The sequence below is a fragment of the Propithecus coquereli genome, unplaced genomic scaffold (assembly GCF_000956105.1).
Source record: "Propithecus coquereli isolate 6110/MARCELLA unplaced genomic scaffold, Pcoq_1.0 Scaffold62, whole genome shotgun sequence".
NCBI lineage: Eukaryota > Metazoa > Chordata > Mammalia > Primates > Indriidae > Propithecus > Propithecus coquereli.
Genome location: NW_012152174.1, coordinates 4,548,868 through 4,566,034, shown reverse-complemented (window position 1 = coordinate 4,566,034; position 17,167 = coordinate 4,548,868). Strand labels below are relative to the sequence as shown.

Sequence of the window (17,167 nt, the reverse complement as noted above, 5' to 3'; positions counted from 1 at the left end):
CTCTTGCTCAGACTGGTTTCGAACTCCTGAGCTCAAACAATCCGCCCGCCTCGGCCTCCCAGAGAGCTAGGATTACAGGCGTGAGCCACCACGCCCGGCCAAAACTATCTTTATTCATGACAGTATGATCACCTATGTTGAAAATTTAATGGAAAATTAAATTTTTTCAACAAAAATGCTGCTAAAACTAACAAGTGAGTTCAAGTTAGTACATTGAGTAAAGTTACAGCATACAAGATCAATATATTAATATATAAATTAACTAGCAGGAAACAATTAGAACTAGAATTTTTAAAAATACCATTAACAATAGATTCAAACAATATGAAATACTTAGGAATAAACCTGACAAAACCTATGCACAGTGAAAACTATAAAAACTTGCTGAGAGTAATTAAAGAAGATCTAAATAAGTAGAAAGATATACCATGTTCATGGGTTAGAAGATTCAATATTTTTAGAATCTGAATTCTCCCCAAATTTTTCTGGAGACAACATAATCTCAGCCAAAATTGCAGTAGCCTTTTTATTATTTTTTTTGTAGAAATTAACAAGTTAATTCTAAAATTCATATGGAAATAGAAAGGACCTAGAATAATTTAAATAACTTTCAAAAAGTACAGAGTTAATGAATAAACATTACCTGATTTGAAGACTTAATATAAAGATACAGTAATAAAGACAGTATGGAATTGGCATAAAGATATACAAATAGATCAGTGGAACAGAATAGATAATGCAAAAATGTTCCCACATATAAAGGAAGCTGATTTTTTTTACAAAGATGCAAAGACAATTCAGTGGAAAAGAATATACTTTCTAAAAAATGGTGGTGGGATTGTTCAATTTCCATATGCAAAAAAAAAAAGAACTTCAACCCATACCTCACACCATATGCAAAAATTACCTCAAAATGGATCATATTAATAGATTTAACTATAAAATCTAAAACTCAAAAACTTCTAGAAGAAGGCATAGAAGAAAATTTGTATGAGCGTGGGATAGACAATGTTTTCTTAGATACGACACCCAAAGCCCGATACATAAAAGGATAAATTGATAAATTGGACTTCATCAAAATGTAAAATTTCTCCTCTTTGAAAGACACTGTTAAGAAAATACAAAGACAAGACACAACTGGGAAAATATTTGCAAATCATATATTTGCAAAAGGACTTTCTCTAAATTCAACAATAAGAAAACAGATAACCCAAGGAAAAAGAGGACTAAATATTTTAACAGACACTTTGCTAAGAAGACACATGGATTTCAAATAAGTACAGGAAATCATGCACAACATTAGTAGTCATTAAGAAAATACAAATTAAAACTGTAATGCAAGCCACCTATTAGAATGGCTAAAATGAAAAAGCCTGGCAATAGGCAATACCAAGTATTGATGAGGATGTGGAACAACTAGTATCACTATACTGTTGATGAAAATTTTAAATGGTCAAACTCCTTGTAAAACAGTTTTGCAGTTTCTTAAAAAGTTAAACATTCACTTATCATATGATCCAACCAGTCCACTCCTAGGTATTTACTGAAGAAAAATGAATTCCTACAAAGACTTGTACATAAATATTCCTGGAAGCTTTATTTGTAATCACTAAAAAGTGGAAACAACCCAAATATCTTGGCAATTTTTTTGGTTTAACAAATTGTAGTATAAATTGAATACTATCAGTAATAAAAAGGAATTAATATACACACAAAAATGAATATCAAAGCAATTCTACTGAGTGAAAGAAGTCAGACATTAAAGAGTACATACTGTACAATTCCATTTATATAAAACACTAGAAAATGCAAATTAATCTGTAGCTATGGAAAGCAGATCCACAGTTGCCTGGGGATGCAGGTGTTAGGGTAGTGTAGAGAGGAGAGATGATAAAGACCACAAGAAACTTTTGGAGGTGATGAACATGTTTATTACCTTGATTGTAGTCATGTTTTCACCACCACATATGTATACATATGCCAAAACTTATCAAGTTATACACTTTCAATATACTTGAATAAATCTGTTTAAAAATTACTGCAAATACAAAGATGCCAGAAAATGTGCATGATAACCTAAATAAAAGGAAGTCAACAGACACAAAACCAAAAATAACAGAGATGCTAAACTTAGCAGACAAGAATATTAAAACAGTTATTATAAATATGTCCAATATATTCAATGATATAATGAAAAACATGAACATATGAGGAATGGCATGACAGATATAAGAATGCAGAAATGTTAAAGATAAAAAATACAATCTATCTTAAATGACAATTTCACTGGATGGGGCTAAAAGCAAATTGAGCACTGCAGAAGAAAAAAAGTCAATTAAGTTGAAGAAAAAACAATAGGAATTATGCAAAATCAAGCACACAAAGAGAAAAATACTAAAAAACAATGAAAGAAACTCAGTGAATTATTAGGTAAACGTTAGGTAGCATAATAGGTAATTGAAGCCCCAGAATAAGAGGAGAAAAAAGTAGAGGACAGAAAAAAGAAATTTAGATAATGGCTGAAAATTTTTCCACATTTGACAAAAACTATAAACCCACAGATACAAGAAGCTCAAGGAACCTCAAACAGGTTAAGCCAGCGTTAACCATCCTGAAGCAAATCATAATCAAATTGCTAAAAACAAGTAATAAAGAGAAACTTAAAAGCAGTTAGAGAAAAAAAAGCAAAGTACATATAGAGGAACAAAAATTAAAAGCCATAGACTGCAGAAACTATGTGATCCAAAAGACAATGAAATAACATATTTGAATTGCTAAAATTAAAAACAACAACAAAAACCAAATCTGCCAATCTAGAATACTATACCCAGAAAAATATCTTTCAAAAATGAAGGAAAAATATTAATAACAGACTAACAAATAATCAGACTAACAAAAGTTGAGAGAATTTACCACCATTAGACCTGGTCTTAAAAAAATATCTTAAAAAGTTCTTCAGGTAGAAGCAAAATAATACAATATGGAAACTCAGATGTACACAAAGGAATAAAGAGCACAGGAGATGGTATACATTAAAGTAAATAAAAAGGGTTTTTCTTTTGTTAAAATTTTACTTAATAGTAATTGATAGTTTAAAGCAAAAGCAATAGTAATACATTGTGGGATTTATATCCTGTGAATAAGTAAAATGTACAGTAACTATAGCACAAAAGACGGGAGAAAATGGAAGAACATAGTTCTAAAATTCATACATTTTTGTGAAGTGGAATAATATCATTTGGCTATAGTCTGTAATAAGTTAGGAATGTATATTGTAAATCCTAGAGCAACCCTCTCACCCATCTCCTATATATATGGCTAATTAGCCAAGAGTTAAGGTTAAATGGAATACTAATAAAATACTCAATCCCAAAAAGGCAAAAAAGAGAAAAATAGAACAAAGAACAGATGGGACAATACAAAACAAATAGCAAGATGGTAGATGTAAGCCCAATCAAATCCATAATTATATCAAATGTAAATAGTCTAAATACTCTTGATTAAAAGAGATTGTCAGACTGTATAAAAAGTAAGACCCAACATCATGCTTTCAATAAAAAAAAACCCACTTTTAATATCAAGACACATATAGGTTAAAAGTGAAAGGATATAAAAAGATATGCCATGTAAAGACTAATTATCAGAAGCTGAAACAGAAAAAAAGGGAGAAGACCACTTCTCTCAAAAAGTACTGTGTGTAGTTCACGCAGGATTGGTACTTCTAACAAAGATCTTAACCTCAGATTTCTCAAGCAAAAGGAAGGCATTTCCTCTGTGTTAAACAAACCTTCTCAATCCAGTTACGCCAACAAGAAAAGGAAACGACTCTAGTACTTTGTATTGTTTTAAAATCGTTTTTCATGGAAGTAGATACTATGCTTCTTACATCCATCCATACCTTATATAAGTCTTGCACACAGTGAATGAAGATGTGGACGCAAAAAAATCCATAACCAGTAATGATACTGTATCACCTTATTGAAGGGATTCCTATGGCTCCTGTTAATTCACTGGGATTAGTATTATAAACAAGGGTCTCTGGGAAGGTGAAGCTCATCTTCAATGACTACAGATGAAACACGGTCCTCAAACATTCTCAAAACTAATATAACTAGTTTTATCTGAGGGAGATAGTTCAGTAGGGGCTTCCTTAATTCTTAAAATGGTCGAAGACGACTTACAGTCATTCTATAATCCAGGACCATTTGAATAATAGTATTTACCAAGAAAGGAAAAAACAGAGACTTTTTTTTAACTTTCCCAATACATCTGTTATCAGATGAATAAGCAACTCTCAACAAGCTGAGGAGTGCCCTCTGCTATGTGTTCCAAAGGTCAGGAGTAACTGGCACAAAGTATAGTTTCATAATGCAATGTTTTATGGAGTTCTTGGTAACAATTGTTTAGAAGACTTGAATGAATCAGAATGTTGTAACTCCAGTCTTTTGTACTGGATAAGACATTTATGTTATATGGATTGTAGGATATTGTCAAAATTTACTTACTAGAACTCAGGTATATAAGACAAACTAATTATAACTAATTTCTTCATACTCCGAAACCCATGTTATCACTCATGGCACAAAAAAATGCAAGTTTGGCAATTAAAGGTGATTCACTGTTATGCGTTTAAAACAGTCTTGTTCAGGGGCATAGTCAATTCAAAGTCCAAATTCCCTTTCAGGGCTATTTTATTTTCTTAGGACACAAGAACTAAGAGGCTTCCTTCCACATCCGGATGCCATATTGGGAAAGGGGAGAGACAGAGGAGACCCCTTGAAAGGAGAGGACTTCCTGAATTCACCAGACTGGTGTGACTGCATTTTCTGGACTGCTATGACTTGTGAAGCATTTCTTCATGATAGTCAAGGCTCAGTGGTTCCCATTGATGATATGGCCCTCACTGGCTCCTGCTCACATGGCCATTCCTCTGAACCTGGCCTCAACTTCCTTTGGAGCCACATCTCGGGTAACCACTTCTACAGCATTCACCACAACACAGTTACTTTTACCTTTGACATGGTAGCCCCTCTATACCTCTCCAGTCAATATCCTCAGCCCACGTGGGAAATTCTAGAGACCCTTAGGCCTCAAATGGATCACTGGTACCACCCTCACCATCTAGGGCCCACTGGCCTAACCCACTTCTATTCTATGAATTAGAAGCCACACTGGCTGCAGAGGTAGGAGGTAGCTGATCATAAAGGGAAGAACAAGGTTCCCTGTGGAATTGCTTTGCCTGTATCTCTAAAGAGCAGAGTACCTGGGAATTAACTGGGCCTCAGGGCGAGTCCACCCCCAGTGTGGAGGGCACATATGTTCCTGCTCCCTTCTTCCTAATAGGGACAATTCTTAGGTACAGTTCACACTCTCCAGAACTTTCTTTCATGGGACTTTGTCATATCCCAGCTTGGCCTCCTTTCTTTGCCAGTCACAATTCCCCGTTCTCCAGCTGATTATTCCTGGAGGCATTTCCTAATAAATTACTTTTATAGGAAAATTTGTTTGGTGGCCATACCCTGTCAGAAGGAGGAGAGTAGAAAGTAAAGACACTTGCTCTTTCCACTGTACTTTTCTCTCTCTTCTCTGCCTTCCTCCCTACATTGAAATGGCAGGCCGTTCTCCCTTACCAGACAGCAATTGCTCTTATCAAAAAGGGTGGGGACAGGGCCTGCGCGGTGGCTCATGCCTGTAATCCTAGCACTCTGGGAGGCCGAGGCGGGTGGATTGTTTGAGCTCAGGAGTTCGAGACCAGCCTGAGCAAGAGCGAGACCCTGTCTCTACTAAAAATAGAAAGAAATTAATTGAACAACTAAAAAATATATAGAAAAAATTAGCCGGGCATGGTGGCGCATGCCTGTAGTCCCAGCTACTTGGGAGCCTGAGGCAGTAGGATTGCTTGAGCCCAGGAGTTTGAGGTTGCTGTGAGCTAGGCTGACGCCATGGCACTCACTCTATCCTGGGCAACAAAAGCAAGACTCTGTCTCAAAAAAAAAAAAAAAAGGGTGGGGACACTAAGACTGGCTCAATATACTAAACTAAATCAATATAATAAACCATATTAGCAGGCTAAACAAGAAAAATCACGTGATCCTATTAATCGATGCAGAAAAGTATTTGACAAAATTCAACACCCATTTCATGCAGAAAAACTCTCATGAAAATATGAATAGAGCACAACTTCCTCAACTTGATGAAGAACGTATACAAAACCTACAGCTTATATCATACTTAATGATAAAAGGCTAAAAACTTTCCCTCTAAGATCAAGAAAAAAAAGCAAGAATGTTCATTCTCATTGCTCTTGTTTAACACAGTTTTGGAAGTTTCAGCCTGCACAGTAAGACAGGAAGAGAAAGTAAATGTAAGAAATAAAACTGTCTCTATTTGTAGATGACACGATGATCTGTGTAGACAATTCCAAAAAGTCTACAAAAACAAAAACAAAAACCTCTAGATCTAGTGAATTCACCAAGGGCACAGGATACAAGATCAGGGTACAAAACTCAGTATTCCTATATAGTAGCAACAGACATGTGAAAACCAAAATTAAAAATATAATACCACTTACAATTGCTCAAATAAAGTTAAATACTTAGGTGTAAATCTATTAAACAGTGTATAGGACTCATATGCTAAAAATGATAAAATCCTGATGAAATAAATTAAAGAACTAAATATATGGGCATTCCCACCCGAATGTTTATGGCAGCACAATTCACTACTGCAAGGATGTGGAAACAACCCAAGTGCCTGTCAATTCATGAGCGGATTATTAAAATTTGGTATATGTATACAATAGAATATTACTCAATTATAAGAAACGACAGTGATCTAGCACCTCTTATATTTTCCTGGATTGAACTTGAGCCCATTATCCAAAGTGAGGTATCATGAGATCAGAAGAATGGGCTCCACTTGTACTCGCCATCAAATTGGCACTAACTGATCAACACTATGGTGCTCACACGGTAGTAATATTCTCCAGGGATTAGGGGTTTGGGGGGTAGTAAACTCACAACTAATGGACTCAGTGAGCATTGTAGAGGGGAAGCGCATGCCTCTAATCCTCGCTTGGGTGAGGCAAAGATATAAAATGTAACCAAAATGTTTGTACCCTCATAATATCCTGAAATAAAAAAAAAAATATATGAGCATTCCATGTTCATAGATTGGAAGACTCAGCATAGTAAAGATGTCAATTCTCCCTAAATTTATATAAAGGTTTAACATAATTGCTATCAAAATCCCAACAAGATTTTTGGTACATATAGACAAAAATATTGTAAAATATATATGGAAAGGCAGAGGAACTAAAATAGCTAAACAGTTCTTAAAAAGAAGACAATTGCAAGACATTATATAGTTACAGTAATCAAGACTATGTAGTACTGGCGGAAGAACAGACACATAGATTGATGGAACAGAATAGAGAACCCAGTAATAGCCCCACAGAAGTATGGACAACTGATTTTTGACAAAGGCGTATAATCAGTTCAGTGGAGAGAGGATAGTCTTTTCAACAAATGGTACTGGAACAATTGGATATTCATAAACAAAAGAAAAAAAAAACCTTGACCTAAACATCACATCTTATATAAAAATTAACTTAAAGTAGATCGTTTACATAGATTTAAATGTAAAACATAAAAATACAAAACTTTTAGAAGATAACACATAAAATCTTCAGAATCTTGGTGAAGAGTTTTGAGACATGACACCAAAAGCATGATCCATTTTAAAACGGATAAATTGGACTTCATCAAAATTAAAAACTTTTATTCTGTGAAAGACCTAATTAAGAGGATGAAAAGACAAGCTACAGACTGGCAGAACACATTTGTGAACCATATGCATCTCACAAAGGGCTCAGATCTAGAATACATAAAGAACTTCCAGAATTTAACAGTTAAAAAAAATAGAATTCAATTAGAAAATGGGCAAAAGACAAGAAGAGACATTTCACCAAAGAGGATATATTTAATACAACTGGAAAATATGCACATGAAAAGGCATTTAACATCATTAGCCATTAGAGAAATGCAATTTAAAACCACAATGAGATATTACTATACACCTATCAAGACAGCTGAAATAAAAAATAGGGACAATACCAACTGGTGGCCAGGATGCAGACAAACTCCATCACTCCACGTTGCTAGTGGGAGTATAAAATAGTATAGTCACTTTGGGAAATAGTTTGGCAGTTTCTTAAAAACTAAATATACGATTACCACATAACCCAGCAATTTCACCTGTGGGCATTTATCCCACAGAAATAAAAACTATGTTCTCACAAAAACCTGTACACAATTACTCATAGAAGCTTTACTCGTAACAGCCAAAAACTGGAAACAACCATTACATCCTTCAAGGGGTGAATGACTAAACAAACTGTAGTACGTCCACGCCATGGACTACCATTCAGCAATAAAAAGAATCAAACTATTGATACACACAACTGGGATGGATTCCGAGAGCATTATGCTGAGTAAGAAAAGCTGGTATCTAAAGGTCACATACTATATAACTCCACTTATATAAAATTCTCAAAACGACAAAATTATAGAGACTGAGAACAGATTAGTGGTTGCCAAGGATTAGGGGAGGGTGGGGGAGCGGTGTGAGGGGGTATAAAGCAGAAGTATGAGGGTGATCTTTGAGGTGATGGAACAGTTGTATACCTTGATTTTGGTAGTGGTTACACAAATCTACTCATATGACAAAACATTAAAACACCCATATACACACATAATAATAACATCAAATTCCTGCTTTTGATATTGTACTGTAATTATGTAAGATATAACCATTTGGGGAAACTGGATGAAGGTACTCAGGACCTTTCTATACTATTTTTGCAACTTTTGATGAATCTATAATTATTTCAAAATAAAAAGTCAGAAAAAAGTGTGACGTACTGATTGTGGGCATCAGAATTACCTGAGAAAATTGTTAAAATATGTAAGTTTCTGAACCCCATTCTACATTCACTGGTCTAGAATTATTTTTGGTCTTTTAAAATTTTTAATTGTAGTGAAATACACGTAACACAAAATTTGCAACTTTATCCATTTTTAAGTGTATAGTTCAGTAGTGTTAGGCACTCACATTGTTGTCAACCAATCTCCAGAACTCTTTTATTCTTGCAAAACTAAAATATATACCCATTAAACAGAACTCCCCACTCTCCTAGCGCCTGGCTTCTTCCCACACCTGGAAATCTTCTTCTTAGACTCATCTCTACCAGAAACTTGGCAGGTTCCACGTTTATAAGGAGGCTGCTCCTAACAATGATAATCTGACCTCATGACAGGTGCTAACCACTGCCCAGGCTGTGTGCCGGTCACTGTGCACCCCCTCTCTCATTTCATTTTCACAATACTCTCAAAGTTGACAGTTATTATGTCTATTCCATGAATGAAGCAACAGACTCAGAGAGGTTAAGCTATTCGCTCAATACACACAGCTCCAGTTCCAATTCAGGCCTGCTGGTTTCCCTAAATCAGCCATATCACAAGCCACCATTCTGTCCAGGTTCTTTATGACCTTGGCTTGAAGTTTAACCACAGACGTCTTTTCCTTGTGGTTTCAGAAGCAAAGACTCAGAAGGACAACTTCCTGGTAACAACTCTCCCAAAAGATCACAATTCTGGAGCTCTACCTTGGACTTTAATAAAGTCCTCTACCAAAGACTTTAAGATTTCTTCCGAAAATATGGTTTGCAGTTAATGTTAGAGCTGGTGGCACAACACAAAAAATGGAAAGGTATTTTCCTTTCCTGTGTTTGCTAGTTTGTCTGGGCCAGCCAAAGCCCCACTAGGACAGGAAGAAGGAAAAGATGAGTGAACAAATGACGATTTACCGACAGCAAAAACACACTGTCAAATAGGTATGCGAAGAGTTTCCTCTGAAAGATCTTGCACCCTGGACTACACACAGTAATTTCAAAAGGTTCCTGGGGCACCTGAGTTGGATAACGTCATCTGAATGAGAAAATTTCAAAACTATTTTTCAAGCAATTTTGAAAGAGAAAACCAAGCATACAGTCCTTAAAAACAAAAGTTACAGATTACATATCCACTAAGGTAGCTCATTAAACTTATTTTAAAACCCTTAAAAATTTCAGAATAGTGCAGGAGATGGTTTAGAGGGTAATTTAGTGGGTTTCTTTCCCGAAGAGAACATCTGAGAACATTTTCTCTAATAATAAAGGGCAAAGTACATGCAGTTGTGTAAACCGCAAAGGCTCCATCAGTGTGTGAATGAAAAAAGAGATCGCTGGTTTGAAAAACATAACTTTTTGTTATCTTCCAGTGAAGACATTTCCCCTGCGTTCGCCAGAGGACAGCAGTGTGGTCGCAAAGGGTGGAAAGACGGAATTCTTGTGTACGGGTAGAAAATATTTCGTGTGGGAGACATTATCTCAAATGAGTGTAAAAAGAGCATATGTACATCATATGGGCTTTCAAACTCGAAGGGGAGGCCTCTTATCATCACTTTTATTATTTTTTTTTCCCATCGGAGCAATCTCAAAAGTGCTGGGCTCTGAGGCTCTGCAGAGCTTGACGAAGAGCCCAGAGCGGGTAGGGGACTCGCTGCTCCCCAGCCAAACCAGGTGCGGGACCCAGGGGGGCGAGGGTGGAGGGAGGTTGGGAGGAGGACATGAATGAAAGGCGATTCCAAAGTTTTGGAGAACCTTAGCAAAAATCAAAAGATACGGGAACAGCCCCGACGTGGGTATATTTGTTGTAAGAGCTGCAGCTAGCGAGCGCCTGGAAAGAGAGGGAGCTGAGCGCAGGGACGCGCACGAGGAGGAAGACAGCAGAAACCGGAAGGGTGCGTTAGCCTGGCGCTTCTCCAACCTTAACGCCTGGAATCCCCTTAAGATCTCGTTAAAACGCAGATTCTGATCCCCTTGGTCGGGAGTGGAGTCTGAGAGTCTGCGTTCCTAACAAGCTCCCAGGTATTACAGCTGCTGCTAGTCCAAGGACCCACCTTTGAGTAGCCAGGGGTTTGTTCAAAGGGGTGAAGAAATTCCTGGCTGGAGAAGAAGGGGGCTTTCTGAAGAAAACAATAAATTTCTGGGGTAGAAGCAACCTCAAGAGGGGCAACGATAAAAACAAACTGGATGGGCAGGAACAGGACCGAAAACGGGCCAGAGGAAGGACTGAGCAGGGTCTCAGGACGAAAGGGTAAGGAGGCGCTTGCCCCTCCAGCTCTGGGAGAAAACGTCAGGGATGGGCTAGGGGATCTTTGGGAAGGTCGGGAGACGCACGCCGGGACACGGCAGGCAGCTGGACACGCAGCCTGCGCCCGGACGCAGGGGCAGGGACAGAGGAGACCCAGGGCTGGCCAGCCCTTACCTGCGCTCGCCCTGGTCGGTGTAGACGTTGAGGAAGAGCCCCTCCCTAGTGTCCTGATACACCAGGCCCGAGAAGCTGAGCTGAAGCTCATAGCGGCTGCCAGGCTGCAGAGCCTCCCCGAGTTCCAGCACCAGGTACTGCATATCCAGCGCGAACCACACGTCGTCCACGGGCACGCGGCCCACGGTGGCGTCCCTGCTGCCTGGAGACAGGGGACCCCGCACCTCGGCGCGCTCGCAGTCCAGGAAGAGGCTGTGCAGCAGCAATCGCGCGGTGGCCGCGGTGCAGCGCACCGTGATGTTCACACGGCCAGTGAAGTGCAATGACGACTCGGGGAGCTCGTCGGGCCTCAGCCGGGGCCATAGCTCCAGCTCGTAGTGCAGCGGCACAAGCCAGGACGGCAGGCGCAGTTGGTCCCAGGGCCCCGGGGGTCGCCAGTCGCCCGAGGTGGTCGTCACCGACGGCTCGCGTGCGGAGCCGGGTTTCGGGGTCGCCGGCGGCTCCTGACTACCGGGAGTGGAGGATGCGGCGTCCGGGACCCGGAGGCCACGCAGCTCCGACGGCGGGACGCCCACGCAGTAGCCGTACAGGGCGGCGAGCGCGGCGAGCGCCAGCAGGAGGGTGGCTGCCAGCCCGGCCAGCAGCAGGGCCACTGCGCGGCTCACATAGAAGCCCGAGCTGGAAGTGGGTCCCATGGAGCGGGCTGGGGCTGCGGGGCTGGGGGCGGCGAGGTGGAAGCTCAGAGACAGAGGCGGCGGCTCTAATCCCTGGCCGGGGTGCTCAATGATGGGACCCTCGCCCTTCTTATTCTGTACTGTCCCTCCTCCTCCTCGAGGAGCCTGGGAGGACAGAGAGGCAGGAGAGAGCGGTTGGGACCATGGCTTCCCCCTCCCAGCTAATCAGATCCAGGTCCCTGCCTACCCACGCCCGCCCCCGCTAGAGCCGGGGGAAGAGGCGGACCCGGCGCACCGAGGCGTGCTCCCCTCGGGGTCTGAAGGGAAAGACCGCGCAGAAGAGGCCTCTAGGGGCGGCGCGGGGAGGGGCCATGGGACCAACAAGGATATTCGAATTGCTGGGATTTGCCGCGGTGTGCCCCGGTACGGTTTCAGGTGTAGTAGGGAAAGGGACAGGTACCGAGCGCCCTCATCTCCTTGACCGCAGCAGGTCGACCTACCAGCAACATGCCTACCTTCTCGGCCGCCACTAGGGGCTTTGTGTGCTAGGGGGTGGGGTGAGAGCTTGAGGACCGGGACATTTGGGAACGCGCCGTGAAATGACCCTGCGAGGGGCGACCGTACAGTCAGAACAAACTTCTGGAGCCGGATCTGTGGCCCTAAATTCGCCTCCTGAATAAGCCCGGGACGCACGCAGCCCAGGCAGCGAGTGAGAGGATGGAAGCAAGGTTGGGAGTACCCGGCCTCTCCAGAGTTTAGGGAGCCGGGCTGGAGGAAGGGGCGACAAAGTACTAGGGGAGTGTGGCGTCTGCCCGCGCGCGGCCTCCCCGGCGAAGAGGCTGGGGAAGCCCGCTTTACCGTAGGACGGAGCCCAAGGGGAAGCCTCCACTTAGCTCTGCAACTGCTCGGGGTCGGGCTTTCCGGTCCTGGATCTGGGTCTGTTCTCGGCACCCCCGCCAGGGTAAAGGGGATGCCTACTTTCAGAACCTGTTCATTTCCAGCAAAGAAAAAAAAAAGTCCAGCGACCAGTCTTTCCACTCAGAAACCTCGAGGCTGGAACTGGTTTCCCAGGCGGTGCCCCCCAGTCAGTGAGGTCTTTGGCATGTCGGGCATCTGTTTGCTATTTAGCCAGTGCGCCCGGGTGAGTTCTTGGCGGGGCACGGGGTCCTAGTCTGCAGGCACACACGCGAGGGAATCTGCAACCCGACTGCAAACATCAGGAGGCGCTGGGGAAGAGGGAGGGGAAGGTAAAGATCCTGTTTCAGGCTGAAGATTTATTTTAGCGTATCCCATCTTTAGAGCCCAGTTGTTTGCGAAAATAATTTTTCTGTGGCAGCTATAAAACGGTCTTTGCTTTCCTGTTTGGACTGTATCTCTCTTCCAATAAGGAAACCCTTTCACCTGAGTTCAGAGACAGGGTAGATAGACCACAGTGATTCTCCTGGGAAATGTGCGCTTCCTTGCTCCTGGAAGTGAAATTAATCACATTAACAACAACAAACCCTCTGGAACAAGAACAGGGCAGAGGAAGATTTAACATGAAGCTCATGCAGGTGGTTATGCTGTAGTCTGTGGACCAGTCTCCTAATTGCAGGTTGGATTTGCTTTCTTCAGAAATGGAACAATACTATTTAATTACTTAAAAATAATTAAGACCACGTGGATTACTCTCAGAAGATGCTGGGTAGAGCTGAGGGAGAAGTAGCTCCTTCTATTTCTATATACCTACCACAGGTTGTGCTGCCAGAATTGTGAGCTGCTGGGCTAACAGAGGCCTCAGGGTTCAGGTCATTGTCAGATTGACATTGTGACAGAGGCGGAGCTAACCAACTCATTACTGGCCTTACCACCCCTGGGTGACTTCTTGAAGGCTTTTGAAGGATTCCAGACTCCCAAGGAAAGTTAAAAAAGAAGTCAGTAACAGGATTACTTCAAACACATTAGAGGTGTTCTTCCACTCAATTACATATAAGAAACTTTACTGAAAAGTAAAAATGTGGACTCGAGTATTTAACTCCATTTCTCTAATATTATTAAAGGAATAAAGATTGGCTCCTACACAAAAAGTTTCAAAGTAATAAAATCACACCAAATGATTCAGCAATTTAAATATCTTATTAAAAAGGAAAACATTTCTGATAAATTATTAATGTCACTCAAAAGAAGTTGCAAAATAGCATACTGGCTGAGTCAGGGTTATGATAACAATAAAAAAGAAACTGGAAAAGTATTACATGAAATATTTGACATCTCAATGAAAAAGTAGTTCTGAAATATATATCAGTTTCCAGGAAAATATTCACTAGAAAATTTTAAATGAGCTGCTCAGAAAATCTTTTTATTCACATAAACTAAAGCAGTGATTCTCAACTGGACGTGATTTTTGTGCCCACCCTCCTATTTGAGAATGTCTGGAGACGTTTTTGGTTGTCACAACTGGCGGGAAGGAGTGCTACGGTTATCTAGTGGATAAAGGCCAGTTATACTGCTAAATATCTGACAACACACAGGACAGTCCCCTACAACAAAGAAGTATCCTGCCCAAAATGTCTTTAGCACCGCTGTTCAGAATTCCTGAGCTAAAGCAATAGTACAAGCCTTTTATATGCTACCCAGGTGAAACTTCAGCTTTGTATCTTGTGCTGCTGTTTTCTTTTGTTGTTCATGTTTATGCTTTGCCGTGTCTATTATTTTTCCATCTTTTATTTCTTGGTACTTATTATGAAACCCTATAATATTTCATTATATCTCTTGGACCACATGACTTAATTTTTCTTTTCTTTTTCTCACTTATTTTGAAATTTTAGTTTTTTCAGTGGATAATATATTCACAAGCTTTAAAAATCAAAACTATGAAAATCTATACGTTGAGATATCTTGCTTCTACCACTTCCATAGTTAATAATTTTTAATAGTTTTTTTGTGCATCCTTTCATTGTTTCATCATGCAAATTAAGCACATACAAGTGTATACCTTTGTATTTCTCCTCTTTCTTACAAAAAAAAGTATACTATATTGCAGCTCTGCAACTGCATTTTCATTTAATAATATATCCTGGATATCTTTCCATATCAGTCCACAGATATATATTCATTGTTTCATCATGCAAATTAAGCACATACAAGTGTATACCTTTGTATTTCTCCTCTTTCTTACAAAAAAAAGTATACTATATTGCAGTTCTGCAACTGCATTTTCATTTAATAATATATCCTGGATATCTTTCCATATCAGTCCACAGATATATATTCCACATACTTTTCTACAGCTGCATAATATTTTTAAATTTGTTAATTTTTACATTGATGGACACTGAGGGTGATTACAAATCTTGGCTCTTGTGAATAGTGCTGCAATAAACATGGGAGTGCAGGTATCTTTGATATACTGAATTCTCTTCTTCTGGATATATCTAGTAGTGGGATTGCAGGGCCATATGACAGTTCTATTTTTAGTTTTTTGAGGAACCTCCATACCATTCTCCATAGTAGTTGCACTAATTTACATTCCAGCCAGTCATGTACGAGGGTTCCCCTTTCTCCACATCTTTGCCAGCATTTGTTATTACCTTTTTCATAAAAACCATTTTAACTAGGGTGAGATGATGTCTCAGTGTAGTTTTGATTTGCATTTCTGTGATGACTAACGATATTGAGCATTTTTTTGTACACCTATTAGTTATCTGTATGTCTTCTTTTGAGAAATGTGTATTCAGATCCTTTGCCCATTTTTTAATCAGATTGATTTTTTTAGAGCTCCTTATATATTTTAGTTATTAATCCCTTGTCAGATGGGTAGTTTGCAAATATTTTCTCTCATTCTGTTGTCTTTTCACTTTGTCGATTGTTTCCTTTGCTGTGCAAAGCTTTTTAGCTTGATGTGATCTCATTTGTCCAATTCTGCTTTGGTTGCCTGTGCTTTGGGATATAGCTCAAGAAGTTCTTGCCCAGGCCAATGTCCTGAAGCATTTCCCCAAAGTTTTCTTTTAGTAGTTTCATAGTTTCAGGTATTAGACTTCAGACTTTTATCCATTTTGATTTTATTTTTGTATAGGGTGAGAGATAAGGTCTGGTTTCATTCTTCCGCATATGGTTATCCAGTTTTCCAAGCACCATTTATTGAACAGAATGTCCTTTCCCCACTGGATGTTCTTGGCAACTTTGTTGAAGATAAGTTCACGATAGCTGTGTGGATTTATTTCTGGGTTCTCTATTTTGTTCCATTGGTCTATGTGTCTGTTTTTATACCAGTACCATACTGATTTGGTTACTACCGTTCTGTAGTATAATTTGAACTCAGGTAATGTGATTCCTTCAGTTTTGTTCTTTTTGCTCAGGATGGCTTTGGTTCTTTTGGTTCTTTTGTGGTTCTGTATAAATTTTAGGATTTTTTTCTATTTCTATGAAGAATATAATGGGTATTTTGATGGGGAGTGCAATCAATCTGTAGATTGCTTTGGGTGGTATGGACATTTTTAACAATATTGATTCTTGCAATCCATGAACATCGAATATCTTTCCTTTTTTTGTGTCCACTTCAATTCCTTTCATCAGTGTTTTACAGTTTTCATTATAGAGATCTTTCACTTCACTTCTTTGGTTAAGTTTATTTCCAGGTATTTTATTTTATTTGTAGCTATTATAAATGGGATTACTTTCCTGGTTTCTTTTTCAGGTTGTTTACTATTGGCATGTAGAAATGCTACTGATTTTTAAGTTGACTTTGTATCCTGGAACTTTACTGAATTTATCAGTTCTGATAGTTTTTTTTTTTTTTTGAGGACTCTTTAGTTTTCTCCAGATATAAGATCATATTGTCTACAAACAAGGATAATTTGACTTCTTCCTTTTCAATTTGACTGCCCTTTATTTCTTTCTCTTGTCTGATCACTCTAGCTAGAACTTCCAGTACTCTGTTGAATAACAGTGGTGAAAGTGGGCATCCTTGTCTTGTTCCAGATCCTAGAGGAAAGGCTTTCGATTTTTCCCCATTCCATATGATGCTAATTGTTAGTCTGTCATGTAAGGCTTTTATTATGTTGAGGTAAGTTCCTTCTATTCCCAGTTTTTTGGAAGTTTTTATCAGGAAAGGATGTTAAATTTTATCAAATGCTTTTTCAGCATCAA

General features: G+C 39.7%; 1 protein-coding gene across 1 annotated transcript in view; it reads right to left on the bottom strand.

The window, feature by feature from the left end:
* LVRN (laeverin) overlaps nucleotides 1-12,061 on the bottom strand; it is a 47,031-nt gene extending 34,970 nt beyond the window's left edge. The window contains exon 1 of the mRNA XM_012659526.1: nucleotides 11,367-12,061. Within this exon, the coding sequence (XP_012514980.1) occupies nucleotides 11,367-12,061 (695 nt within the window). The remainder of the gene's footprint in view (nucleotides 1-11,366) is intronic.
* Between the last annotated feature and the right edge of the window lie 5,106 nt (nucleotides 12,062-17,167).